Source organism: Panthera onca, chromosome C2 (genome assembly GCF_046562875.1).
Source record: "Panthera onca isolate mPanOnc1 chromosome C2, mPanOnc1 haplotype 2, whole genome shotgun sequence".
In the NCBI taxonomy this organism is placed as follows: Eukaryota; Metazoa; Chordata; class Mammalia; order Carnivora; family Felidae; genus Panthera; species Panthera onca.
The window spans coordinates 95,631,233-95,658,948 of record NC_138347.1 but is presented as its reverse complement, the minus strand read 5'-3'; the positions used below and the strand labels follow the sequence as shown (position 1 = coordinate 95,658,948).

At 43.0% G+C, this 27,716-nt stretch overlaps 1 protein-coding gene across 1 annotated transcript in view; it reads right to left on the bottom strand.

Annotated features, from left to right (window-relative positions):
• Positions 1-11,413: 11,413 nt before the first annotated feature.
• The window catches only part of SLC7A14 (solute carrier family 7 member 14), a 117,851-nt gene continuing 101,548 nt past the window's right edge, over positions 11,414-27,716 (bottom strand). Inside the window, exon 8 of the mRNA XM_060639205.3 lies at positions 11,414-19,121. Coding sequence (XP_060495188.1) covers positions 18,799-19,121 — 323 coding nt within the window. The 3' untranslated portion in view covers positions 11,414-18,798. The remainder of the gene's footprint in view (positions 19,122-27,716) is intronic.

Below are 27,716 nucleotides of genomic sequence, written 5' to 3'. Positions count from 1 at the left end.
GGAGAGGTTGGGAAATACAATCTTCATCAGGGTTGGCTATGTAATCTGCAATGCCCAGTGTAAAATGAAAATGTGGAGCTCTTTTTAGAAAAAGCAGGAAAAAAGTGTTAAAGATAACAAAAATGTAAAGTTTTTTCCTTTTCCTGTGGTCTCTCTTTTGACTTGTCATGATCTTTCACTTTGTTTTGTTTTGTTTTGCCATTTAATGTTGTTCTAGGTAAAGAAAAATTAAAATCTTAAATTACTAGCATGAATTTTACTATTCTTTATATTGTGGAATGTTTGTTTTATTATTTAATTTTTTTAACGTTTATTTATTATTGAGAGACAGAGAGAGACATAGCATGAGTATGGGAGGGGCAGAGAGAGGAGGAGACACAGAATCCGAAGCAGGCTCCAGCCTCCAAGCTGTCAGCACAGAGCCCGACACTGGGCTCGAACTCACAAACCACAAGATCATGACCTGAGCTGATGTCAGACGCTTAACCGACTGAGCCACCCAGGCGCCCCTGTTTTATTATTTTTTAAATGTTTATTTATTTCCTTTTGAGAGGGACAGTGATAGAGAGAGAGAAAGAGGGAGAGAATCCTAAGCAGACTCTGCACTGTTAGCAAAGCCCAATGTGGGGTTCGAACTCAAAAACTGTGAGATCATGACCTGACACAAAATCACGAGTTGGACACTTAACCCACTAAGCCTCCCAGGCACCCCTGGAATGTCTGTTTTAAATGTAAATATAAGAACATTTTACTTTTATGCAGAAACTTAAAAATCCCACAATTTGTATTTGGTCGCTCATGCATCTATTAGCACTTAATTCTTATTAGAACTGTGGAAACATTGCACCAAGCTAACTAAATTGTTTTTTATTTTACTTCTTGACATGCACCCAGTCTACCAATTCTCTCTCGTTTCAGCTTCCTGATGAGTAAGGAAATGTTGAAATGAAAAGGAACTGTAAGTTGCCCTATTTTTCCCTTTCCTTCTCTGCCATCCTTTTCAGTATAAAGTAGTTGGCGAATACAGGGAATTAATACAAGGATGTGATAGGGTTCCTTGGTCATTGGTGTTTCTTAGGATTCCATTGCCTTCTTTCTGTTTGAAGTGAGCCGTGGTTTGAATGGTAGGTGTGGCCTCTGGAGACTGTCAGTGCACTTGCTTACTCAGTGTCTTAGTCTGTTTCTGCTGCTATAACAAAACACCACAGACTGGGTGGCTTATAAACAACAGAAATTTATTCTCACAGTTTGAGAGGCTGGAAGCCCACCATTAAGGCACCAGCATGGTGGCGTTCGCCCTCCTCCTGGTTCACAGCCAGTGCCCTCTCACTGTATCTTATGCAGCGGAAGGGGTGAGGGACCTCCCTGGGGCTTCATTTATCAAAGTGTTAATCCCAAGAGAGCTTCACCCCCAAGTACCTAAGTACCTCCCGAAAGATCCACCTCCTAATACCATAACTTGTGGGGCCTAGGATTCCAACATATGAATTTTGGGGGTACTCAAATATTCAGACCGTGATACTCAGTCATAGATATAACCCACTCTTACCTTTGAGCTTGCTTTGAATCTTGCTGAACTCCCATACATCATGGATCCACTGGAATTCTGTGCTCGCGGGGCATTGTGAATGCTATATGAAAATACAGTGGCAAGAAATGTTGGAAACATGTATTGCACATATTTTCTCTATTCATATGCATGCTCTATTGTCCTGTTAGACTTGACTTAGAAAACACAAGTTCAATGGTAAAATTGTCAAGAATTTCAAGATGGCAACAGCAGAGAATTAAACCAAGTACAGGGTCCCCCTTCTTTCAGGGACTGTGAGACTACACAGGTCATTGTGTCCACGAAGCTGGCCCTGGCTTTTGTTCTAGCTGGCCTTTGTTCTAGCTGGCTATGTACCCAGCTAAATTTTCAATTATTATTTTTTTAAATGTTTATTTATTTATTTATTTATTTATTTTGAGAGAGAGAGTGAGCAGGGGAGAGGCAGAGGGAGGGAGAGAGAGAGAGATAGAGAGAAAGAGAGAAGAATCCCAAGCAGGCTCTGAGCTATCAGCACAGGGCCCGACGCAGGGCTTCATCTCATGAACTGTGAGATCATGACCTGAGCCGAGATCAAGAGACAGACGCTTAACCGAATGAGCCACCCCAGGCTCCTCGATTAAATGTGTAAGAAGAGAATGGATTTTGAGGGAAACCTATGTGATACTTTCTAACAATTCTATGAGAAGGGTATCTGTCTTAGTTCAGACTTCTGTAACGAAATACCATAGACTCGATGGCTTAAATAATAAACATTAATTTCTCACTGTTCTGGAGACTGGGAAGTCTAAGATTAAGGTGCCAGCAGATCTAGTATCTGGTGAGGAGTCTCTTCCTGGTTTGCAGATGCTGCCTTCTTGCTGTGTCCTCATGGGGTAGGAAGAGAAAGCAAGCGAAAGCTCTAGACTGTCTTTCTTTCTTTCTTTCTTTCTTTCTTTCTTTCTTTCTAATGTTTATTCATTTTTCGAGAGAGACAGAGCATGAGTAGGGGAGGGGCAGAGAGAGAGAAGGAGACCCAGAATCCGAAGCAGGATCCAGGCTCTGAGCTGTCAGCACAGAGCCTGATGTGGGGCTTGAACCCACGAACCGCAAGATCATGACCTGAGCTGAAGTCAGACACTTAACGGACTGAGCCTCACAGGCTCCCCTAGACCTTCTTTTTATAGGAACACAAATTCTATCATGGGTTTCCTCTGTCATGACCTTATCTAAACCTAATTACCTCTGAAAGGCAGCCCCTCCAAACACCATCACTTTGGGGATGAGGGTGGCAACATATGAATTTGAGGGACACACACACATTAGGTCTATTCAACTATTAGTATCACCCCCTTTTTCCCATGTGAAGAAACCGGGGCTCAGGGAGATGAAGTAATGAACCACAGCGACAGCTCTAGCAAGTATCAATACTTGGGGGCGCCTGGGTGGCTCAGTTGAGTGTGTCCGACTCTTGATTTCGACTCAGATCATGACCCCAAAGTCGTGGGACTGAGCCCCACATCAGGTTCCGTGCTCAGCACGGAGCCTGCTTAAAGATTCTCTATCTTTCTCCCTCTGGCCCCTCTCTTGCTCGCACTCTTTCTCTCTCTCTCGAAGTAAGAGCCTTGAACGCACGTGTTCAAGGTATACTGCTACAGCATACCTGGAGTTTACAAAATGAAGTTAAATTATGTTTCACAAACTAGAGCAGAATTACAATATCAAAAATATGCATCTTTCACATAGGACTTTAAAGAGAAGTATTGATCTTACCTAAAATAGTAACAGAGTTCATCACACAGGTTTTGTTCATTTAATTCTTACAACCATTCCATGAGTTAGGGACGATCACATAGTCATTTTTACAGATGAGAAAATAGAGGCGCAGAGAGATTAAGTAAATTGCAGGTTCCATAGCCAAGATTATAACCTTTGCATTCTGACTCTAAAGCCTGAAGTATTAAATGCTACTCTAGCCTTCAAATGGAATTTGCCTCCTAAGAAAGTGGAGTGAATTACTATGGAAAGCCATTTAATAAAAGGACAGATACAAAATTAGTGTAAGAGTCTTTAACATAAATCCTCTCCTTCTTAAAAATGTTAGTTTAGAAATAGAGTTAAATTCTGGACCTATTTTCAAAACAATTATTCTTAGAAAGGGATCATTTATCTGTGGTCAATTGGAAAATAAAGGGAACTCAAGCTTCTCTATGGCATAAGAACTATTGGATATTTGTGTCTCTGGAAAGAGGAAAGGTAGACTCATATTCTCCACCAGGCCACAAATGGATTTTCAGGAAATAAGGGGAATTAGCTTCTGAAGGGAGTGAACTCTTTTGTAGGCTTTGAAGTCCTAATGAATGACAGATCATACATAATCTGTATGCTAGGTATGGGCCACTGTGGTTACCACTTGTTAGCAGGGGGATGGGAGAGGGGAGGAAGGGGACATGGCCAATGTTCAGACTATGGGTTTGGTTTGCAAACAAATACCAAAACGAGTGAGCGCACTCTGTTTTTAGCAAAGAAATCATTGTGCTGGAAAACCCTCAAAATATCAATCACTCAATAAGACCTCTTTAGAAAAACAGTAAGATTTTTGTACAGAGCCCTCTTGAAGTTAACCAGTTTGTGTTTAAAATGTGAAAGTAAAAGAAGAGAGCACTCCAGGTCAGAAGGTCTTTCTGAGCTACTTTCAATCCAGCAAGACCCCGAAAAGGGAAGTAGGGCCTCGCTTTGGTTAAAGATTGGCCTCAGGATGGCAGAGAGGGTCAGGGTTCTGATTCTTTAGTCCTGTACTTCTCCTCCTAGCCCAAGGAGGGTGGACAGTGTCAAGACCAGGAGGCTGTCAAAGGCTCCCTCTGTGTGTTAGGATTTGGAATTTCTTTCTTGCTTAACGTTTTATTTATTTTTGAGAGACAGAGCGTGAGCTGGGGAGGGGCAGAGACAGGGAGACACAGGATCTGAAGCAGGCTCCAGGCTCCGAGCTGTCAGCACAGAGCTGGACGCGGGGCTCGAACTCATGAACTGTGAGATCATGACCTGAGCTGAAGTTGGACACGTAACCAGCTGAGCCATCCAGGCACCCCACAAAAACAATTTCTTTAAATATTTATTATGAGAGAGAGAGAGAGAGAGAGAGAGAGAGCAGGGGGAGGGGCAGAGACAGAATCCCAAGCAGGCCTCCAGTTGCCAGCACAGAGCCCCACTCGGGGCTGGGAGGAGTGGGGGTGGAGGGGGCTGCTGAATCTCAGGAGCTGTGAGATCATGACCTGAGCCGAAATCAAGAGTTGGACGCTTAATCGATTGAGCCACCCAGGCGCCCCCAAAAGCAATTGTTTTTCATGAATTGTTATAAGATCACAGACTAACAATGTTTGTTTTTAAAATTCTTAGATAACAAACTTTTGTACTTTTGGCTTCACTGTTTCTGCCACAGTTTGTTAGTTTATGCTTTGTAGGAAGCTTTGTAAATGACAGCTCTTTGTGTGGGGTCAGTTTAATAAAAACAGACAATGCAATCCATAAATCCACTGAAATGGGTATTTGTAATATACAAAATATCATAACTTGAGTGAAATGGTGAGGGTGGTGAGGGTGGTGCTATCTACCTCTTCTCAGTCCTCAGAAGTTCTTAGGGACCCATATGACCATTAGATCCTCGCAGTGATGATCTGATGAATATGTGGCTCTGAGTAATGCATAGTAAGCTACTTAATACAATATAACACAAATAAAATTAAGTCTTATACTTCATCCATTGAATATGTTATTGTTGTATGTTAATACAGATTATAAGTATATTATAATATATATTAATGTATTATAATAAGCATATTGTAATATGTTAATTTTATATAATAATCTATTGAACATAAGGCTTAGTTTTGTTCTCATTTTTTAGATTTTAAATTTTGGAAAAGTAGTTCTAATATTTTCTTTGTTATTTTTTTTTGGATGCACCTGATCTAGTGCAGGGAAGAGACATATAAACAAATAACTGTATTCAACATGGAAAATGCTAGACACATTAAGGAAAAAAGAATGCTATAGGAACATGTAGTTGGGAGAGGAGTCAGGGCAGAGGTTAAATTCCAGAAATTCAGAAAAGGGATGCATTTGAGAGGAATTTTAAGGATGAATGGGAGTTTGTTGAGTGGATGAGGGGTGAAGGACATTCAAGAAGAGGGCAAGAGAATGGGCTTAGAACACATTCAGGAGTCTGATGGGGTCAGAATATAGGACGCTTGGGGGAGGGTTAGGCATGAGACTGGAGATACTGGTGGGATATATGCTATGGAGGGCTGATTCTATTGGCAAATGGGAGCCAGTGGAGATTTTAAGTAGAGGAATGACCTTAGAGAAGGATATATTTCCTTTATAAATCATGAACAACATGTACATTTTGAAAATATATTTTTGGCTGGTGTGGATGAAACTCTGATCGAATTTAAGAAAAAATTATTGATCATTTTCTGTGTGACATGCCATATCCTCAAGGCAATGCAAAGTTGTATCAATACACATTTTCCATGGTGGAAAACGTGGGCACCCAGGTGCCCCTTGAAGACAGTTTTGGTTGGCTGTACATTACTGAGTTCTACAGTTACATTGCAATTTACTTAAACAACCTCCTGTTTGGGACATTAGTTTGACTTCCATGTTTTGGTATTTTCCCCCTGTAATTATAGATATAGTCTTTGGCATAAACCTTTGACCATATCTCTGATTATTTATTTTCTTAGGATCAATTTCTAAAGAGTTGATTTAAAGGATCTGAAATCTGTCAGAGAGGTGAACTGCCCAATATTTAATAGTGTGATTGAAATTGTTCTCCACTTTGGCAAAAGTGTAGGGAGGGCCTCTGGATGGTGAAGGAAAACTCAACTTCCAGTCATTCATCCGTTTAACAAATATTCTTTGAAGGCCTCCTGCATCCCAGGCTCTGCACTAGGTGCCAAGGTGCAGTAGGAAGCAAGAGAGTTGTGTTCACTGCCCTCATGGCAGCGATCTGGAAAGTTAGAAATCACAGGTCAACTTATTGTTTATAGATGAGGAAACAAGGTTTACAGAACCAGCTATGGAGAGCCAGGACTGGAATACCGTCTCTCTCTAGCAGTCCAAACCTCTTTGCACCTCACCTGCCAGCTCTCCCCTGAGAGTGATCTTGGGGGCATCAGTTCAAGGCAGATTTATGGTATCTAAACCCTTGCTGTATTTAGATTTAGCTCTCAGCAAGATTGTGAAGTGAATGGGGCTAAGTGTGTCTTTGGGACCCTGGCCTCTTCCTTCTGTGACATTTTCACCTCTGGGAGGCTCCCAAACCCCTGTCAGGCACCCAGGGCCCTCATACTCTGTTCCCATGACCAGGGAAAATCAACTTTCTGAGAAGGAACTAATATCAGTCATTCATATCTCAACATGATTGAATTAAGACACTGTGTTCCTTCTTCCAAGGGGAGTTAACTGTGAAGGCATTTAAAGATCTCTTTCTTACTGAGGAATGCCAGACTTTGTTTCCAATGGAGGCATTTGGGCCTCAGGGAGCAGATAGGGCAGAGGTGTCCTCTCTCTGCTGGTCTTCAAGGCTCACAGCCTACCTCCTTCCCATGCCCTTTCCAGTGGGTTGATCAGCCCAGTCTCCTCCACCTTCTTTTACAAGACTGACAAGGCTGGGTGAGAAAGTGGAGGACATTGTATCCACACCTTGAATAGTTTCCAGTACATTAAAGGGGTTGCTTTGGACACGGAGCTTCATAGAACAGGGAAACCCCATTGCTAGGAAACCCCCTTTCTCCTCCCCACCCTGCCCTGTGAGGAGTGTCTCTGTTAGGAAGGAAATTCAATTACAGTCTTCCAGCCACCAGAATTGAATTTAGATGGACTATTTCCTCTTCGGATTCTGTGCCAAATTGTATTCCTGTTGCTGTGTTTGAAGTTAATTAGAGTCACAAATCATTTGTATTTCCCTCCTCTGAAGGAAAGCCTGCCACTGCACTTATCTCAGCCAGTTAATTGACTTATAGAGGGCTGGCTCATCCCTTCCCGAAAACACTCTAAATGGCTCTGATGGGTAAGCATCAGGATTACACATATATGTAATAAAAGCTTGGAGAATTCAAATTTTCTAGGTCATAGAAATGGGATGTGTGTGTGGTTTTCTCTCTGAGCCTCATAGCTTAGAGTTTTTCTTGATTTGATTCAGGCCAGTGTGAGAATGGAAAAAAAAAAACCTATCCTCAGGTGGGGGAAGAGGTGCACGTGGGCAAAAGAGAGGAGGGGACCTTGACACAGAAAGGACTCTCACTGCCAGGCACTGAACTGTTAATAGTTGGAAATAAAATGTTTAGTGTTTGGGATATGGGGGTCCCTTAAATTTCGAATGGGGCATTTAAGTTTTAAAATGGTTTTGATATAGGAGAAGGGAAGGAAAAATGAGATAAAAACAGAGAGGGAGGCAAACCATAAGAGACTCTTAAATACAGAGAACAAACTGAGGGCTGCTGGAGGGGAGGTGGGTGGGGGGTGGGTTAAATGGGTCATGGATATTAAGGAGGGTGCTTTTAGGAATGGGCACTGGGTGTAATGTAAGAGATGAATCACTGAGTTCCACTCCTGAAACCAAGACTACACTGTGTGTTAACTAACTGGCATTTGAATAAAACAAAGGTTTTCAGTTATGGCCTAAGGAGAAAATGCCTATACAGCGGCTTTGATACTCTGAACAACCTTTGAATCTTTTTCACTTTTAAAAATTGTGGAAAATGTACATAACCTGACACGTATCATCTTAACCATTTGTAAGCATACAGTTTAGTGCTATTAACCACATTCATATTGTTGCACAGCCATCACTGCATCCTCTCGTGAACTCTTTCATCTTGCAAAACTGAAACTCTGCACCCATTAAACAATAAGTCTGCGTTCTCCCCTCCCCTCAGCCCTTCTTACTGCTTCTATGATTTGGATTACTCTAGGTACCCCATATAAGTAGAGTCAGATGGTATTTATCTTTTTGTCATTGGCTTCCTCAGCATAATGTCCTCAAAGTTCATCCATGATGTAGCGAATGTCAGGATTTCCTTCCTTTCTTTTTCTTTCTTTCTTTTTCCTTTCTTTTTCTTGAGAGAGAGGGAGCAAGTGAACAGGAGGGGGGCAGAGCGAGAGGGAGAGAGAGAATCTTAAGCAGGCTCCACACCCAGCATGGAGCCTGACACAGGGCTCCATCTCAAGGACCATGAGATCATGACCTGAGCCAAAATCAAGATTTAGTTGCTTAACCAACTGAGCCATCCAGGTGCCCACGATTTCCTTCCTTTTTAAGGTTGAATAATATTCCATTGTTTATATATACATACACATATATACACATATATGTATATATACATATCCATTCAGTCATCGATGGACACTTGGGTTGCTTTCCTGTTTTAGCCACTGTGAGTAATGCTGCTGTGAATAAGTACCTTTGAGACCCTGCTTTCAATGCTTTTGGATATATATCCAGAAGTGGAGTTTTTGGATCATATGGTAATCTATTTTTTTTTTTTTTTTTTTGAGGAATAGCCACACTGTTTTCCACAGTGGCTGCATCATTTCACTTTCCCACCAGGGCAAGTTGAAGGGTTCCAACTTCTTCACATCTTCACTAACGCTTGGTATTAAATAACCTTTCAACATTAAGACCCATGTAATGAGGCTGTATTTTGGAATATGTATCCAATTCTTTTGATCCTGGTGATCCCCAGTTCCAGGTTGTCCTGTGAGTCTCCTTGGCTACTATTTACAGATAAACAAACGGGCAACTCTTTCACCAGTAAGACAGAGTTCCAAGGCGTATAGACCTCAGGAGGGAGGTAATATGTAGGGAAAATCCTTTTTCAGACTGAGAGAAGAGTGGAGAGCCAACCCCTGCTGGTCCTGCTGGATGGTGGGGAGAAGAAGAGAAACGGAGGTAGAATGGAAAGGGAAAAATACTTGTCCAGGCTTTTCCCCTCTCTGTGGGCAGGGTTGTGTTAGGAGTGATAACGTCTGAAAACACTGGACGGATTAGTGGTATACTTACCTGGCAGGGATATGAGCGGTGGTGTGCTTATCAATGTCTAACAGATAGCTCTCTGGAAACAAACAAACAGACCCTGATTTTGTAGCATGTGTCAATTTGCACGGTGTGAATACTCCCACCATGGCTGATTTCAAGCTACCAGTGTGAACTCACTGAGCACGAAGTTGGGAAAAGATGTTGATAGCACATGATTGTAGAGTGTTCCCCAGACAGATATAACGGTTGTAAATAACCTCAAGAAGAGTTAAATGTAGTAGATAACAGTTAAATGTAGTAATTAGTTTTGAGTATTTATTACCTTTGTTTTCAATACAATTGATTGTAAGGTTATAGAAATTAAGTTTTTAAAAATTTTTTTTGATTAATATTTATTTATTTTTGAGAGAGAAAGAGACAGACAGAGCACAACCAGGGGAGGGGCAGAAAGAGAGGGAGACACAGAATCCGAAGCAGGCTGCAGGCTCTGAGCTGTCAGCACAGAGCCAGATGCAGGTCTCGAACCCACGAACGGGAGATCATGACCTGAGCCAAAGTCGGACGCTCAACCGACTGAGCCCCCTAGGCGCCCCGAGTTTTAATAATAGTTGTCTTTAGCAACTGACTCACAAAAGTTATGAAAAGTTAACAATTGTTCTCAGGATCAGGCTGCAGCACACCACAGGCTAGAAGCTGCAATCATGGGCTATAAGCATCAATGAGCAGAGCCCAGAAATAATAGTGTGTCATTAGTGACAGAAGTGACTGGATACTTTGGCCCGTGGTGGTGGTCCTGCCCCAGGTCTCAGAGGGGATGCAGTGGGTTCTAAAGTGGAAGTGCTGAGGGCTTGGTGGACCAGCAGAGGCCTGGAATCATACCAAGGAGCATCTGTGTTCAGGAACTTCACAACTGGGATTCAGTGTGGACTTTGGAAGTGAATGTCATCATGAAATCCATATGGCTAGACGGGCCAGTTCTTTTTCCATGGTCACCTGTGCAGGGAACAGTCCAGGTAGCCATTCTGCAGCAGCAGAGGGTCCAGAACACCTTAGTTCTCATCTGCTCGCCTAGCCTCCCCCGACCCCCCCCCCCCCCCAACTTCTGTGAGATCCTATAGGTTCTGTTCCCAGATGTCATTTTGGAGAGAAGCAAGGGGGAGGGGAGGAAATCCAAAAGACTGAGCCTGCATCCCAAAGAGACTCAATCATCGAAAAAGAGACTAAACTAGAAGACAGCCGTGATTCTGCAAATGAATACATTTAAAATTTGTTTTTCTCTCCCTGCTACCCAGGCAGGTAGACCCTGGCAAGGGAGATCAACGCATTGCAGAAAATAGAGACATGGCAGGTTCTTTGCATCTCATGCGGTGTGGCATTATGTGACCCTACCACACCACTTTACCTTTGCTCCAGATGTCACCACTGTACTGTCAAGCAGTAAAAATAAATTAAACCACCAGAAATGCTGTCTGTAGGCAGGTAATGGTCCTCCAGTTTGTCCCTAAAATGAATGGGGGCAACGAGTCGGAATGCTCCTTGGTGCTGAGGATGGAGGGCAGGTGTGTATGTCTTGTGGTATTGGGGATGGGGTATTTCTGGAAGCAGTGTAGTGGGGGGTCCCAGATGGAGCCTGGTACCAAGTTAGAAGAAAATGACCAGAGGGAGATTGGGTCACTTCCTGTCCTCCTGAGAGTCCACTGAAGAAGAACTTGTAGTTCTCTTCATGGAAATAAAGTGAATTTGAAAGGTAGGATGACACTGACTTTCTTCAAATTTCAATTTTCATAGTCGATTAGCTGTAATTTTTAAAATATTTTTATTCTGAAAATGAACTTTTCCACAGTAATGCAATTAGTTCCAAAAAAAAAAAAATGAGCTCATTTATCTGGCTTTTCTACAAAGGACAACTGAAACATTTAAGGCAAGATTCACTTATTCGTCTCCATTTTAGAATGGAAAGAAAGTATCAGACTTCAGGTACTGATTAAGGTGAACAAAATAGGGGGAAGTTCCTTTTTCTTTTCTTTTTTTTTCTTTTGGTAGTCTTCTGTGTAAAAGCTTTACATTACTATGTATATTTTATAGTAAGACATTTTTGTTTCTGACTTTATCACCCATTTTTAAATTTAAAGGCACACAATAAAGCTTTATGCATTTATTAAAATATACACATTTTGGTAAATTTAGAATTTTCCCTTAGTATCTTGATAAACCAATATATTATCAACACCACAGTCATTTGAAAATAAAACACACCCCATAACATATCTGCAAATTATTTCTTTCTTCATGATACACTACAACACCCCATTGTACAGTGCACCAATGGGAATTAAAAACCACAAAACGAACAAACTTCAGCAAATACAGCAATTTCATACTCCCCCCACCAAAAAAGAAAAATAGCAGAGAAAGACACTAGAAATTACCATCGGCAAAAAGCAAGTTGTACTTCTCAAGGACCAAACAAAAATGAAACAAGTTAGTAAGATTTACAAGCTGTATTTATAACTTTGGACATGAATTGAACAGTAATGTTTCTTTTCCACAGTGAGAAAAGCTAGAATATCGAGTGAGTTCTGTCCTTAGATGGTATAACTACATGGGAAGAAGAAAGAAGAAATAGCTGCTCTCTTAAAAACCCGCAGCCCCTCTATCAGCCCAGACAGTTGAGGTATTTATGCGCCATCATAGCACTAACATGGCATGTCTTTGCTTTGGAAAGTGGGAACGTATGATTTCTGCCGTAGATTCTCGCCTTCGGGAGCATGAGTGAGACCAGTGAACTGGCAATTGCCAACACCAATCAGTCGGAGATGTGCAAGGAGCTCTCTCCTCCTCTGGATATTGGAATGAGCACAATCCTTCAAAGTCCGCACTGCCTGGGAAATTTACGTGACCCACAACTCTCTTTAGCCAATGTCACTAATGTCAATGTTAGGAAAGTGTAATAGAAAAAAAAAAAAGCACAGGGTGAGTCCCTAATGAAAAAAATCCAGGCTGCTCTTGTTTCCGAATTCTAATACGGAGCCATTTTCTCTTCTTATTGTACCAAAATGTACTGAATGGTCTCCTGGGGTAAAAAATAAAAGCTACCTGTTTTCGGAAGACTTCAAGCCCAAAGCTGACTTTGCGGAAGTCCTGTATGAATTTGGTAATGCCATGCACGTAGAACACTGTTTAACGATTTCGAGCACTATTTTATTTTATTATTTATTTTTAAATGTTTATTTATTTTTGAGAGAGTGAGAGAAAGAGAGAGAATGAGAGTGTGCAAGCATGAGCAGGGGAGGGGCAGAGAGAGAGGGAGAGAATCCCAAGCACTGGGATGAGAGAGAGAATCTCTGCACTCACAGTGCAGAACCTGACCCGGAGCTTGATCCCATGAACCTGTGAGATCACGACCTGAGCCCAAATCAAGAGTTGGATGCTCAACAGACTGAACCATCCAGGTGCCCCTCTAGCACTCTTTTAGTTGACACTGCAGAATATATATTCACTTTTGATGGGCTTCAAAACTCTCACCAATCCCTGTTGGGCTTTAAGCCCTAAAAGAAAAAAAAGAACATTATTTTAGAGCAATAATTTTGAGAAAAGACAATGGCCTAGGTATTTCAGAATGATGCATGTGTCATTCAAGCCAAGCCAGAAAAGGAAAGCATTTTAGAAAGCAGTAGCTCCTGAGGAGGAAAGGAAATTACAATAGCTTCTCCTCTAAAGTCTTAGATAAAAAAAAAAAAAAATAGACACAGGGCTAACGGTTGTGTACATGAAAGGGGCTTTTTGCCACCCATCACCATTCTAACTGAGAAATACAAAGTCAGCTCTTTGATGAAACAACATCCGGGTTCCTGCTCGCCATGGAGCCTGTGGTTTGGGATGCCGTTTCTGCGTTTGCCTGCTGTTTAATTACAAATATTGGCTCTTTTCACCGCCAGGCCTCAGTGGTTACCAGCTGGTAACTCTCTCTCTTAGGGATTTCAAAGGGCCCTTGCAGATAAACGGGTCCTCAGTGTCAGGGAGGTGAAGCATATGGAAGTAATGGAGGCTCTGTGGACATTTTGGTTGGAAACACCTTCCTTGACTAGTCTTGTTTCAAATGGCGTAAAAATGGAGTACTGCCATGAAGCCCTAGTGGCAAACTTTGGAGTGTGTGTCTCATTCGTGCCCCCTCTCCCACCAGCATAAGAAATTAAGGCCATCTCTGGATTGGTCACTAACCTGGAAGCTTACATCCAAGAGGGGCCATTAACTCCACCTGGATTCAGTGAGCTGGTCCCTTCCCTGCCTTCAGACGTGGTTCCTGACTTCTGACTTTTCCACTCTGAGATACAAAATTAGGTCAACCTGTGGCTGACCCGCCATGGGCTTCCACTGACATCTCAGCCCCTGGTGAAAGCTGGGGTGAGGGGAAAGCCACTTCCTTTGGTCTTTTAGGCTGAGTCTCAAACTCCTGTAGCCTCTGTTTATAATACAGAGAGAAGGTAGCCCCTTGTAGACTTCCAATAAGTGTGATGTGAAGGAGGTCAAGTTGATCAATTCTTTTCAGGAGAATAGGGGAAAGACATTTCTTTGAAGGAGTTCATGTTTTGTTTCCCAATAATCGCTGGCTTTATATCTAGACAAATGGATCGTTAAATTCAACAACTTCCGCCCCCCCCCCCCCACCCCAGCACAGAGCCGGATGCAGGTCTCAAACCTACAGTGAGATCATGACCTGAGCTGAAACCAAGAGTCGGAGGCTTAACTGACTGAGCCACCCAGGTGTCCCTTAGCCTAATTCTATCATCCAATTCCTTTCTCCAGTTCAACGTGGCCTTGCAGTCAAGCTGAGTAAAATCTGGAGCTGAGGTTTTACTGTTTACATTAGTTAGATATAAAAAGTTGTTAGGTTTGGTCGTTTAAACTTATTGTTGAAAATTATAAAGTGGTCGGGGCGCCTGGGTGGCTTAGTCGGTTGAGCGGCTGACTTCGGCTCAGGTCATGATCTCACGGTCCATGAGTTCAAGCCCCACGTTGGGCTCTGTGCTGACAGCTCGGAGCCTGGAGCCTATTTCGGATTCTGTGTCTCCCTCTCTCTGACCCTCTCCCGTTCATGCTCTGTCTCTCTCTGTCTCAAAAATAAATAAATGTTAAAAAATTAAAAAAAAAAAAAGAAAATTATAAAGTGGCTGTGAATAACTTCGTATTGTCTGTCTACACGTTAAATGACTGTACTTTTCCTAGGTTAACGATGAAATCAGGATTCAAAAGAAGAATCAACCATACACTGCTTTAATTTGGATATATTTTCCCCTTTAATGTATTAAGTCAATTTGAAATGTGTATGTGATCTGTTAGCTCCTTCCACAGGCGGATGAGGCCACTGGCCCAGCTTCTTAAAGTCCAACCTGACTCATACCTTCCTCATTTCCCCAGTGCCTCCCCACCCAGAGAGAGCCAGCCAGTTTAGTTCGCTGTTCCAGTCTATCAGTGAGTAAGCCCTGACCACCTTCTCAGCATTACTGCTTACTGTTCCATATGTAAATCGTGCAGACAGCATAAGCTCCTGTCAAACTAGCTTCTTGCCTTCCCTTGAAGGAGGCACAGTACAGATTATTAGTCACAGTACAGATTACCAGCCAGTCTCCACCTTATGCGTGCTGTTTCTCCACTTGGCAAGCCTCTCCCCCATTTCTACCTGGCAGAATTCCGCCCATTCCACAAGGCTCAACACAAGGGCTGCATTCCCTATCATTTTTTTTTTCTCCAATGGAAGGAGGTCTTTTCCATACTTGAACTCCAATTTCACATTGTAATTCCCTCATCTCACCTGTAACCTTCACTATAGTTTTTATTTATATATCTTATATATCCTGATTTCCCTCATTTCTTATGCCATAGCACAGAATAAGGACTCCACAAAAAATTGTTGAATACATGACATTTCATTTTCCTTTCATCCATCTATTCATCCATCCATCTCATCATCAGATATTTATTGAGCATTCACTATATGCCAGGCACGTGTTTCTGACAAAATCTAAGTCTGAAGCTTATATGTGGGTTTCAATAGTCTATGCTATTCTCTACCCTCATGGGGAAAGATTTGTTGTTATCATGCAGAAGTATTTCTTCTTGTCATTACTAACAATTCCATTATTTTTCAAGTTGCCCCTCACTGGCAAATCTAGCAATGCACATAAAGATTTTGCGTTTGTGCACTAAACACACTTCTAGATTTGTCTTATCCTTTCTATCTCTATTTTTAATTTATCCAAACTCCTCACTTTTTTTTTGGTATTATACGTATTTTAATGGCCACCTCAAAATCCTTTTGAAATGAAGCAGAGTACCGATAAATAGAATACAATTACAAAAAAAAATCAAGTAGTTGGTTCCAAACTACTAATTTGCACAATGAAACTTCCCTGGAAGAGCCTTTGCAGCAGAGAAGAATTCAATAAAATGTAGGTCTTCCTTGAACTCCATTCAAGAGGGCTAAGTTTCTTCAGTAATTATAAGGTGATCTCACTTTTAACATGATCCCAGAAAGTGGTCTTGCAGAAATTGTTAGGAAACATTAATAGAATCATTCTAGTCATTGACGGTATTTGAAACTGCATTCTGAAATCTGGGACCATTGCACAGAGGCTGGGAAACATGAACAAAACATGTCAACTTACCTTAAGAAATCTTTTTCTATCATACTAAGTTTTTGATTTATTTTTTTTTAAAACCAAGATTGCTAGGGAGATGACTAACTTTAGAGAAATGAAGAGGCCAGGATTAAGAAAAGAAGGAGGTACCATTTGGGAGAAATGGCTCCAGAAAAAAGAGCAGCTCATAGGACCTTCACAAAATCTATATGCCAGCGGTGTTTACTGAAGCGTGCGTTCTCTCTCCTCATGCTACAGAAATTTCGTACATCTGCCACCAGACTATTGTAACTTTAACACTCAACCCTCATAGTAAAAGGAAGCTCTTTCACCCATGTTAAGATTTTGTTATTTTGCATTCATATTTCTTTTGGGAAATTTTTAATGAATACAGCCCCATCCCATCTATCTGGATATCTCAGGCTTAGCACGTTATTATTTGATTTAGGCAGATTTGTTGAATCTCAAAACTATTTCAGAACTTTGATTTCACAAAACATTCCTGATAATTAGCTTACGGTTCATTCCCACGACTATATTTCACAGACCAGCTACTGTATCTTTATGGTCAAGTGTAGGGGAGAGAAGACACGGCATTGCCATGCATCACGTTAAAATGACAGAATGACCTCAGGGAACCAGAAATCTGAACAATTAATACAGAAAAAGAAGATCTAGAAAATAGGAGTTGTTTGAATTTATTGGTGTACATTGGCTATGGGTGTGATATGCAATTGACTTAAAAGCGTGTTAAAAAACTAGTTTCAGTTGACCTTTAATTTTAAGCCCAGTGCGCCATCCACGAGGACTCAGGCTTGGTGGTTTTGTCTGCGTTTGGCAGGCGTCAGAGCTGTGCCTTCCCTGAACTGGGAACCCCAAGGGCACAATGTTACACTTCTTTCCCTTCTCATCTCTTAGCCCTTGGTACTTTCTCAATCAGTGTTCACTGAGTGAAAAAATGGAATTTGCCTCTTCTTCAGAATCCTAAAGCATGCCAAGATGGCAGGAACCTCAACAGTTAAGAAAGAATACACTTCACATTAGTCGATGTATTCTGGAAAACTTTTGGCATAATGCTAGATCCGGGAGAGAGAGAGCACGAAATTTGCTATTTTGTCCCCCTTTCAGGAAACTCCCACAAAGATTTTAGCTCGACTGAAACTGTGCCTTCATGTTTTCGCATGCACATCTCAGTGCAGCCGTGGGAATCCCTGGAACCCAAGAGGAGAGATTAGAGGCCATGTGCTTTCTTCCTGCGGCACGTTCTCTCATCTAGGTTATTTCTGAGAAAATTCTTTTAGGAGCCCCTCTCATGGCCCAATTTAGACCTTACTGGGTCGGTGTTTCTCTGGGCTTCAGTGAATCCTGCTCTGGGAAATAACAGACAAAATACATGTCTAAAAGGGAGCTACTCCAGAAGAATAAGGTTCAGAGGTGAAATGTGATCTCTTGGAATGTGATTACCTAAGTAGCTGTGCTTTCACATCTTTGTTTTCAGAGGAGCCCCCACCAATCAAGTGGTTGCAAATCTCAACAAACTGCACAATTTATAATTTTGGAAATCTGAAATAGAATTTGCAATGTGATCTCACTGGCTGGGTCACTTCTTGTAAAGATTTTTATCCGATTATAAAACAAACGGCCTACTTCTTCAAGGCATATTAGTGCCATGAAATCATGCTCCAACTTTGCCCTCTTTCATTATATCAGCAGGAGCTTAGGGGCTGGTAAAAGAAAAGGTATGACAGAGAGTTAATTTCTGCCAATGCCCTTCTGGCCTTCGCTGCAAGAGATGCTTGTTTAATTTTTTCCCGGGCACGTAAGTAGGCCTTTGATGGTGCTTCTCACCATGTTGTGGGGTCTGTGCGACTGCTTTATGGTAAATCTGAAACCTCTGGGGAAATGGTCTCAGAGTCCCTAACCTTTGCTGGTTCCTGAAGTTATAGTGTGGAGACTGAGAACCTTGGGGAATAAAAAGAAGCACGCGTCTTCTCCCATGAATTCGTTTTTGTGAGATCTGAGGACAAAGTGTTGCTGGCTGAAGAAGTGCTAGCACCCACCTGCCCACCCCCTGGGGAGCAGTCCTCAGCCCACCAGCGCTGAGAGGATCTTTGCCCTTGTGATCCCGGTGCCTGAAAAGCCGCCCTGTGCCCACACCCGCCTGCTTTGGCACATCTCCAGGAGGAGCTGCAGCCTCGGTGTGGCCCAAGAAGTTAGCCCCTTGCTTCTGGGGTCTCAGTAAGAAGCAGAAGGATTCAACCAGCAAAGCAAAGGCCTGGGAAACATTTGCTGCCATCAGCTCTGATGGTTGCACCTAAGATAGAATTTCTTGTAGCCTCCTGTTTATTTTTTTTTTATTTTTTTTAATTTTTTTTACAAGGGAATCGGTGACGAAACCCAGGTTAGACCCTTCAACAGAACTATCCTGAAGAGCAAAAGTAGCAAATGAAGGGCTATGACTGGGGACTGACTCTGGGGGAAGGCTGGAGTTTTGAAATGAGAGCCAAAAAATGTTTTCACCCTCTAGCCCACAGGTTAAGTTACTGAAAAGAAATCACCATCGTGTCTACACGTTTCTTGTGTGTTTACTCCTACTCTGGAGAGTAATCTAACTCATCATTTGCAATCAGGGCCTCTGAGTTCTGTTTGTGTTTGCTTTTGCTCTTTGCTTTGCTACTTGTCCGGGTGTTTGCCTTAGCATCTGACATCTGTTGGTAATAGAAGCCTTTGTCCTCGGCGGGCCCGCCCCAGTTCTCCTGGCTTTCGCCTTCGGTGGCGTAGGAGAAACCCTCCTCCACCGAGAAAGGGTCATCCACGTCGTAGCGCTGGTACGTGCTTTGGTGCAAGGCTTCTTCTCGAGCACTGATTTCCAGGGTGCTGTTCCAGATGCCATACCCAAAATAAATGAGCATACCTGCCGGGAGGGAAAGGCACAGGTGAATAAGCAGTTGCTTGGGGATCCATGGGACTAGCGGGGAGATCACTCAAATGGTGAAAGCAGGGCTAGGGGTGGATGTGTTTTCTTTGGTCTGCATAGTGTCTGGAAAAGACTCAAAGTGGGATATCTTGCATTAAGCAACCCTTATTCACAGCTTTCCCTAAAAAACTCCGAAGGTCTGACAACCCTGTCCCCACATTTCTATATGACAGTTTTAGCTGGAGGTGAGAACAGCTGCCGCTTCGGACAGAATGTGGGCTCTTTAGTCGCCTCTGTCCCCACGTCCCTGTTGACATCCAGCCCACTACACTCATGGAGGTGCCAACCAGGACTTTGAATTTTCCACCCTGGCTTAAATATTTATGGATCACCCACAGTGCGTCCCCAGCCTTCTTACAGTATTTTATTATCCCACGCCTCCACCAGGGGACTCCCTCTTTTATCTTACCGTTGAGCAATGTGCATATATTGCCCTATGGTTTACCTTGACATTTTTCACTCACCAAAGGAGTATTATTATATTACTGCCACTCAGAGCTGTTTACTTTCTTCTGTGGGCTCTCAGAGTGTCTGGAGCATGCCACTGTTACGGCCCTGAGAACATCTATTGTGTGGTTACCTGCACAGGGTGGTTCTGTTTTATAGACTCTGCAGAAAACTGGCGCTTAATATTTGTTGCATGAAAGAATGAGGACTCCTGATGAGCATGAATTTTCCAGTGCAACCTCCTTACTTTGATGTCATTCCAAGCCAAGGAAAGAAACGTGTCTTCCTAATTGATAGGTAGCATTAATAAGGGCTAATGTTTCATTTCTATTATAATTTTTTTGAAATAACAAAATAGTTTGAGAAGCCCCGTTTTCCACCTTGAAAAGCTCATAAAGGCTCAGGGCCTGGAATGGGTGAGAACCATATCCCTGGGAGGTCATAGGGCATGATGATTAAGACTGTGAGCCATGGGTTCAAATCCTGCCTCCCATCACTATTAGCTGTGTAACCCTGGACCAGTTACTTAGCCTTTTTGTGCCTCAGTTTTCCCTTTTAGAAAACCATAAGATAGATACTGATAACTTGGGGTTGCCATGAGGATGGAATGAGATAAGCGGTGGCTTTCAACCCTGGCTTCACCTGGAGGGTCACCTGGGGAGTTTTTGAACCGCCCTTATACCCAAACACCACCCCTGGAGATTCTGATTTAATTGGCCTGTAATATGATCGAAGCATAGGTATGTTTTAAGACTTCACAGGTGAGTCCAATGGTCAGCCAAGGCTGGGAATCCCTTAGCTCAGGAGTATAAACCTGAGGCACATACTCCATTGCCGACTCTGGACACATTATGGCTTGGCCACTGGATGGCACTCTGTTATGCAACCCCCTTCCAGACCCCAGACACCCTCTTCCGAGTGGCATTAGCACCTTTGACTTTGCTAACGCTGCAGGCATCTGTAGAGCTGTTTGCATAGAACCTTAAGGTCAAGTGTGCTTTCCTCTTTGGTACTTGAGAAATCCTTCTCCCTTTTGAATTTGAAGTGTGTCTTTTTAAGCTTGGATTTCTCCCTCCCTGTCTCAAATGACTTTCTCCTCACCCCTTCCCCCATCCCCCAGTGAAATCAACTTTCCAGGAGCCAAAGTAAGCAGAGATTTATAGTCCTAATTGGTAATAAATCCTGGAGTTAATCTTTTGCAGATGTAGCTATTCTCAAATAGCAACTTCATTTTTCTGAGCACGGATCTTTACTCTTTCTTGTCTGGGGGCGGAGGGTGGCCACGGGGATAGTTATCATCCTTGTGTAGCACAAGGCATCCAGACCTCCTCTAAAATGGCCAGTATGCTGCAGCTTGAAGAATGCCTGTTTTGGAAGCATGTTTGAGATCTGAGAGTAAATTTCAGGAGACTAGGTGGGATCAACAGGTACACACCTTTTTTTTTTTTTTTTTGGCCCAATTTTGCTTTTTTGTTATTTTTTGTCTTAGACATCAAGGCAGGTGTCAAATCTTGCCTCCTATTCCTGCTTGGTATCTATTATATCAATTTTTTCCATCTCTGATCCCCTTCTCAGACCCTATTTATAAGCAAATTATTTTCCTACTGAGCTTAATACCATTTCCCCCCCTTTTCCCTTTGCCCCTAAGTTTTCTGCTGTGCCATTACGTGGCTCATCATTCAAGCACTGGTTTGACATGTATTCCAACAGACCTTCCCATGCCCCCACCAGAATTTATGGAAATTCTCTAAGAGCCTCATAGAATCCTAGATATATAGAGCTGGGAAAGAGGCTGTGAATGAATGCAATACCTTCCCTTTACAGAAAAAGAAACAGGCTGAGGGCAGAACCAGCATTCTATATGGATAGAGAGAAGGCTCTTGCATACCCAGTCCTTCACACCTCTCCTCCGCAGGCTGGTGTATAGACTATGCATATCACAGTACATATTCAGTGAGAGGTTATGTCTAAAATAACAAAAAGGGGCACCTGGGTGGCTCAGTCGGTTGGGCGTCCGACTTCAGCTCAGGTCATGATCTCACGGTTCGTGGGTTCGAGCCCCGCGTCCGGCTCTGCGCTGACAGCTCAGAGCCTGGAGCCTGCTTTGGATTCTGTGTCTCCCTCTCTCTCCGTTTTTCCCCTGCTCGCTCTCTCTCTCTCTCTCAAAAATAAATAAAAATTAAAAAATTAAAAAAAAGAGGTTATGTCTACATTTGTTGTTTGGGAATGGCTGAGTCTGAAGGAACGTGTGTGTGTGTGTGTGTGTGTGTGTGTGTGTGCATGAATGCATTGACTATGATTACTTTGAGAAAGCAACCTATGGAATTCTGCCATGTAAATATTTATGGGCCTTTTAATGTTTGCTCTACAATTTCAAAGGTGCATTATTTTGTCTTCTAAAATATATTTCAAATATGAGTGCTCTGAACCAAGAAGTGACTTGTGCATGCAGCCTGATGGAATATATGGTCAACCTGGGCAAAGGTCTGGTGTTCTGTCTGCCTTCATCCTTCTTGCTGGCTCTTGAGTAAATTCAAGAAAAGTGTTGTGAGGGGCGCCTGGGTGGCTCAGTAGGTTGAGCGCCTGACTCTTTATTTCGACTCAGGTCATGATCCCAAGGTCATGGGATTGAGCCCTGTGTCAGGATTTGCACTGAGCATGGAGCCTGCTTGGGATTCTCTCTCTCCCTCTCTCTCTGCCCCTTCCCCCCTTGTGTGAGCTCTCTCTCTCTGTCTCTAAAAAAAATAATAATAAAAAAAGAAAAGTGATGTGAAGCACTGAGGATTGAATAAAAGGAAAAATGTAGGTGGACAAAGAAACAGGAACAAATGAAGTGAGGAAGGGAGGGTAGAAGGGAGGTAGAGAGAGAGAGAGAGAGAGAGAGAGAGAGAGAGAGGAGAGAAGCATGTACTACCATCTGTCACACATAAACAAAGGCTTTGTGTCGGAGGAGTAAACAGAGCTGCTAAAAGCCTCCTGTGTAGAAGCAGGGTGTTTTGTTTCTGCTCCTTTCTTCAGCTGGCTTACAAAACTAAGCATGAGGTAGTTTCTGAAAAGTCTGTGGGGATTCTGGGAATTCTGAATCATCTAAACTGAACTTCGCACAACACCTCCGGGTGCTGAGGTCCTAATGATACATTCGTTATGTTGCGCCTTTCCCCCAAGAAGCTCAAAATGTTATACATATGTTATCCTGTTTAGATCCCTCCTTGCCTGTTCAGGAGTGTGTGTGAGTGTGTGTGGCTGGGAGTGGGAAGGTTGCGATTACGTGTGTCGCACAGACAGGAAACTTGGGCACGGGACAAAATAAGAGATTTTCCACAGCAACATGGTTAGTGGTTGGACTGTGGATCCTTCGGGGTCTCTCCGTGTCCTGATCCAGGGTGCTTCTGTTATTTCTCTCACCTGCCAGGGCTATAGACTGATTGCAGTCAATCTTGCTTAACTTTTTAGTTTGAAGAATTTCAAACATATATCAAAGTGGAGAGAATAGTATAAAAAACCCCATATAGTCATCACTACTTTGCTCCTGACATCCACCCACCGCTCCCTTCTCAGGTTATTTTGAAACAAATCCCTTCCATCCTATGCTTCACCTGTAAATAAATAAGTACGTATATTTAAAATAGCATTCTTCTTTAAATGTTCATTTATTTGTTTTGAAAGAGAGAGTGCAAGCAGGGGAGAGGGAGAGGGAGAATCCCAAGCAGGCTCCACACTCAGCATGGAGCCCAATGCAGGGTTAGGTCCCACAAGATTGAGATCATGAGATCACGACCTGAGCCGAAATCAAGAGTTGGATGCTCAACTGACTGAACCACCCAGGTGCCCCTAAAATAGACTTCTTAAAAATACTTTACTTACTATCATTATCACATCTAAAAACTAATAATAATTCCCTAAGATTATCTGATATGCAGAAGTATTAACATTTCCCTGAATTATTGTGCATGTGGGGGAAATACTCTTTACCGTATGAGGCTATAGACTTACTCCAATGATGCTATCACTGCTTGATAGAGTTTTGGGGCACTGTTATTCAAGTCATCACTGGGGCTGGCATCATATTCTTTTGCAAACCGTTACAGATGGCAAAGTTAATCTTTTGAGAGAGGATTCGCTTTTGGCCTAAGCCAGAAGTCATTTGGAATGAACCCTTAAGAATGAGACAGCTAATTGACATTTGCATATTTAATCCTGCTGTGTCTTAAAAACTTAGATCCATTGCTTTGTAGTTACACGTCTTATATCTGTGATAAATGAAAGGCAGGGGTGATGTTAAAAATCAGAGGGGGGTTAGATCTTCTGTTGCCGTAGGGTCTTGGAAGCCCCCCTGGTGGGCTGGAGTTATTTTTTTAGGGAGAGGAGAAGCTCAGGGCAGCAACAAGTTAGCAGCAGGCACAGAAGGGTTTCAGTATTTTAAAAAACAGACATGGCTGTACCGGGCACATGGGCTGAATGCCAGCCCTGGTCAAAGGTAATGGCCATGAGTCCCGCAAAAGGCTGTTTGCAGCGAAGGGAAATATTCATTCAAAAGGAGGCATTGGCTTTTGTTTCAGACAGAAATTCCCTGGTGGAGAATGTGCCCAGGAGAGGTTCACGCTAGACAAGATGAGGAATCACTCCTTCAGCAATTTAGTGGGCTTTTTAAATGTAGTAGAATACTTTGTGATCATAAAGCCCTTTGTAGAAAAGTACTTCCTCGTCTATCATCCCAGAGAGGTCAAGAGCTGGTTAATAAGTCAGTGATTGAAAAGGCACTGGAACTTTCATCTGTTGGGTCTAAACTGATGGCTGTGCCCATCCCACCCGGGCACCTCCAGGGAAGGTTTAGAAATGCCAAGCCTGCCTTCAGATGCTGGGACAAACAACAACTTACTCTACTTGTGTTGCTCCATTTGTGCAAACTAAGCAAATGGCGCCAAACCTACAAGTGAGGGGGTAGGAGGAAGGGGGTGTCTCTGGATCATATGGGGAAAACTAGCACAAAACCTCAAGTCTGAAAAGAGACTGGGTGACCTGGAGATAGACAGCAGCAGCAGATTTCTAACCTTACGGGCCCAAAGTCTGGCTGAGGAGCAGATGTTGGATCTCTAGAGTCCCCTGGGGGCTTCCTGTCCTCTGTAGGCAGCAACAGGGCTCAGGGCCAGATGAGGTGGGCCACCTGACCTCAGGCTGGGTGGAGCTACCTCTTCCTGGGGTGCACTTTCCAGCAGGAAGCCCTGCCCGCGGCAGATAACTGAGGCACTTTGTTATGCCCAGAGGCTTTTTTATTTTTACTGCTCTGGGATCGACTTCCCAAAACAGACATTTGCCAAGGCAGAAATGAAAACTAAATGGTAATGAGAAGGTGGCCTCCCCACCCACTGCCATCCCTACCAACTCCTGCTTTGCTAGTTAGTTTTTAAAATACCACCAGAGGGGCGCCTGGGTGGCTCAGTTGGTTAAGCATCTGACTCCTGATTTTGGCTTAGGTCGTGATTTCACAATCGTGAGATCGAGCCCCGCATCAGGCACTGTGCTGGGCATGGAGTCTGCTTAAGATTCTGTCTCTCCCTCTCCCTCTGCCCCTTTCCAGCTCTCTCTCTCTCTCTCTCCCCGCCCCCCCAAAAAAAAAATACCACCGCAAGCCCATTGATTATAATAACAGTAAGGTTTGTTTAAGATGGTGTGGCCAGGAAGAGCAGGCTTGGATTGAATGGGGGGTTGGGGGGGGGTGTAGAAATTCTCTTCCTGGCCCTGCTACCGATCAAATACAAAGTCACATTACTTTATGCCTCAGTTTCCCATCTGCAAAATGGAACCGGGGACTTATTTTATTTGAGGGGTATAATGGCCATGAAACAGAATGCAATCTTATTAAAGAATATTTTAAAAAATCCAGTAATGCAAGCCAGTAATGCCACTTCTAACTCAGCAGAAACCCAAGGGAGATATGTTCATGTGTCCACCAAAAACACGTACAAGAATGTTCACAGCAGCTCTATCTGTAATAGCCCCAGAGTAGAAGCAAGTTAAATGTCCACAGGCACTAGAATGGATAAGTCCACTGTGGCATATTATTATCACAGTGGAATGCCAGCCGGGTAAGGAGAGTGAACGAACTAAAACCACAAGCAACGACATGGATGAGTCTTACAAATATAATGCTGAGGGAAAGATGCCCAGTGCCCACTCTTTCATGGCTCTAAGTGTGTTCCAGGGGCTCTGTTCACATCTGCTCCGGGGCCCTTCGTCTCTGCCATGGCCATCTCTCCCTTCCTTCTTTTGTCTCAAAGGACAGCCGATATTGTGGCTGCTGCTGGGTGCAGAGCCATGGTATCACCCGGCCCTTTTCTCCATGCATAGCCCTGCCCGGCATAGCCCCTCTGCCAGCAGGCAGCCTGGACTGTAGCAGGACCCCCCTCCCCCCTTCCCCTGCTTCTTGGAATTGCGCTGCTCCTCTTGCCATCCTCGCCCTGGCCTTCATGAGTTTTATTTTGCCCTTTTGAGCATGATTTATTTGTCGAAGTTGCCAATTGTTTTCTCCTTTGCCTACAAGGAGAATTTCAAGCTGATTTATGGGACATATCCTCAGGAATTGATTTATCTTGGTGTCCTCTCTGCTCCCCATTCAAGGCCCCCCTCTTCTCCTCCTCTTCCCTACACGACAATGGCTGCTTTGAGTCAATTTCCAACAGGGTTTTCAAATGATACTGCAGGTAAAGACCACAGCTGTGTTTTCCCTTTGGAAACCATGTTTTAGTCCAGGATTTACGAAGCTCATTGCCAGATTAGTGTCTGTTCTCTAAATCTATAGATGAGAATTTGGTTTTTCTCTGAGGGGCTTAAAAAATTCCAGGTGAGAACTTGGCAGCCCTCAGGGTGAGGGGGCCCACGTGCTGGTTCACCCGATGATTATTTTATACTCAGGTCCCACAGGGAACAGTAGACCTGGAAAGTACTGCCGTATAGTCTCATCACTGGTAACTGCTAGTTTCAGGCTCCCTGAGACTCTGCCCAACACTTCGAGGTGTTCTTTTACAAAACCGCATCAGCCGAGAGAAAAGGAACAGGAAGTCTGATCTGTGCTCATTTTGCTGGGGATTATCAAACATTTGCTGTGCGTGTTACTTCTCTTGTCTGAAGGAAAAGAAACAAGTGCTGAGTAATCTTGCTGGGACTTGGGCCTTATTTTATTCAGTGAGTCGTGCTCATCCAAAGGTTCAGAGCTTAGCAAAACATTGTTAGAAAAATGCTGTGATTAAGATTCATCTAGAGAAGGCTGGTTAAAAAGATATGCCCGAGAAGATGATCGAGTTATGACTCAGCCTAACTATGTAAATCTCGTTTTTAAAAAGTAGCTAATGTTTCATAAGAAGCTCCGCTTAAAATATCTCTACTGTTCTCCCCAAGAAAGTTATACTATGAATAACAAAATAAAAATCTGACATCTTGGAGACTCAGAAGTTTAGAGATGGGATAATTAGTCTATGAGATCACTGAAAATTGTATAAGCCAATTTGGGGTTGTTTGATGGATATATTTTACATGTGCAAAAATTTGTTTTTGAAAAACAGGGAGTTTTTATAATTAAATTATTTGCCTTGCTTGCTAATATCTTCTTATTCTTCTCTCTAGACCAGTCCTTGTCACATTTGAGCATGCATCAGAACAATGTGTAGGGTTTGTTAAAACCTAAATTGCTCTCAGAGATTTTGACTTGGCAGGTCTGGGATGGGGTTTAAAATCTCACTTTTAACCTGTTCCATGTATGATGCTCCTGGTCTGGGACCACACTTGGAGAACCACTGTTCTAGATCATTGTAAACCTGCCCGCACATTAAAATTCCCTGAGAATCTTAAAAAAAAAAAAAAAAAAAAAATACCCAGTGCTTGGCTGCACCAGACCAATTAAATCAGAAAATCTCTGAGATCCTGGGTATAGAATATTTCAGGAGCAGCTCGGGTGATTCTGATGTGTAGTCAGGACGGAGACTGTTTGTTCTAGGCAGAAATTACTCAGGGACCATTTCTCAAAGACCACGATGCTAAAGCAGTTAGTAGCCAGCAGCTGGATGCGAGCTGTGAGCTCCTGTGTCCTCT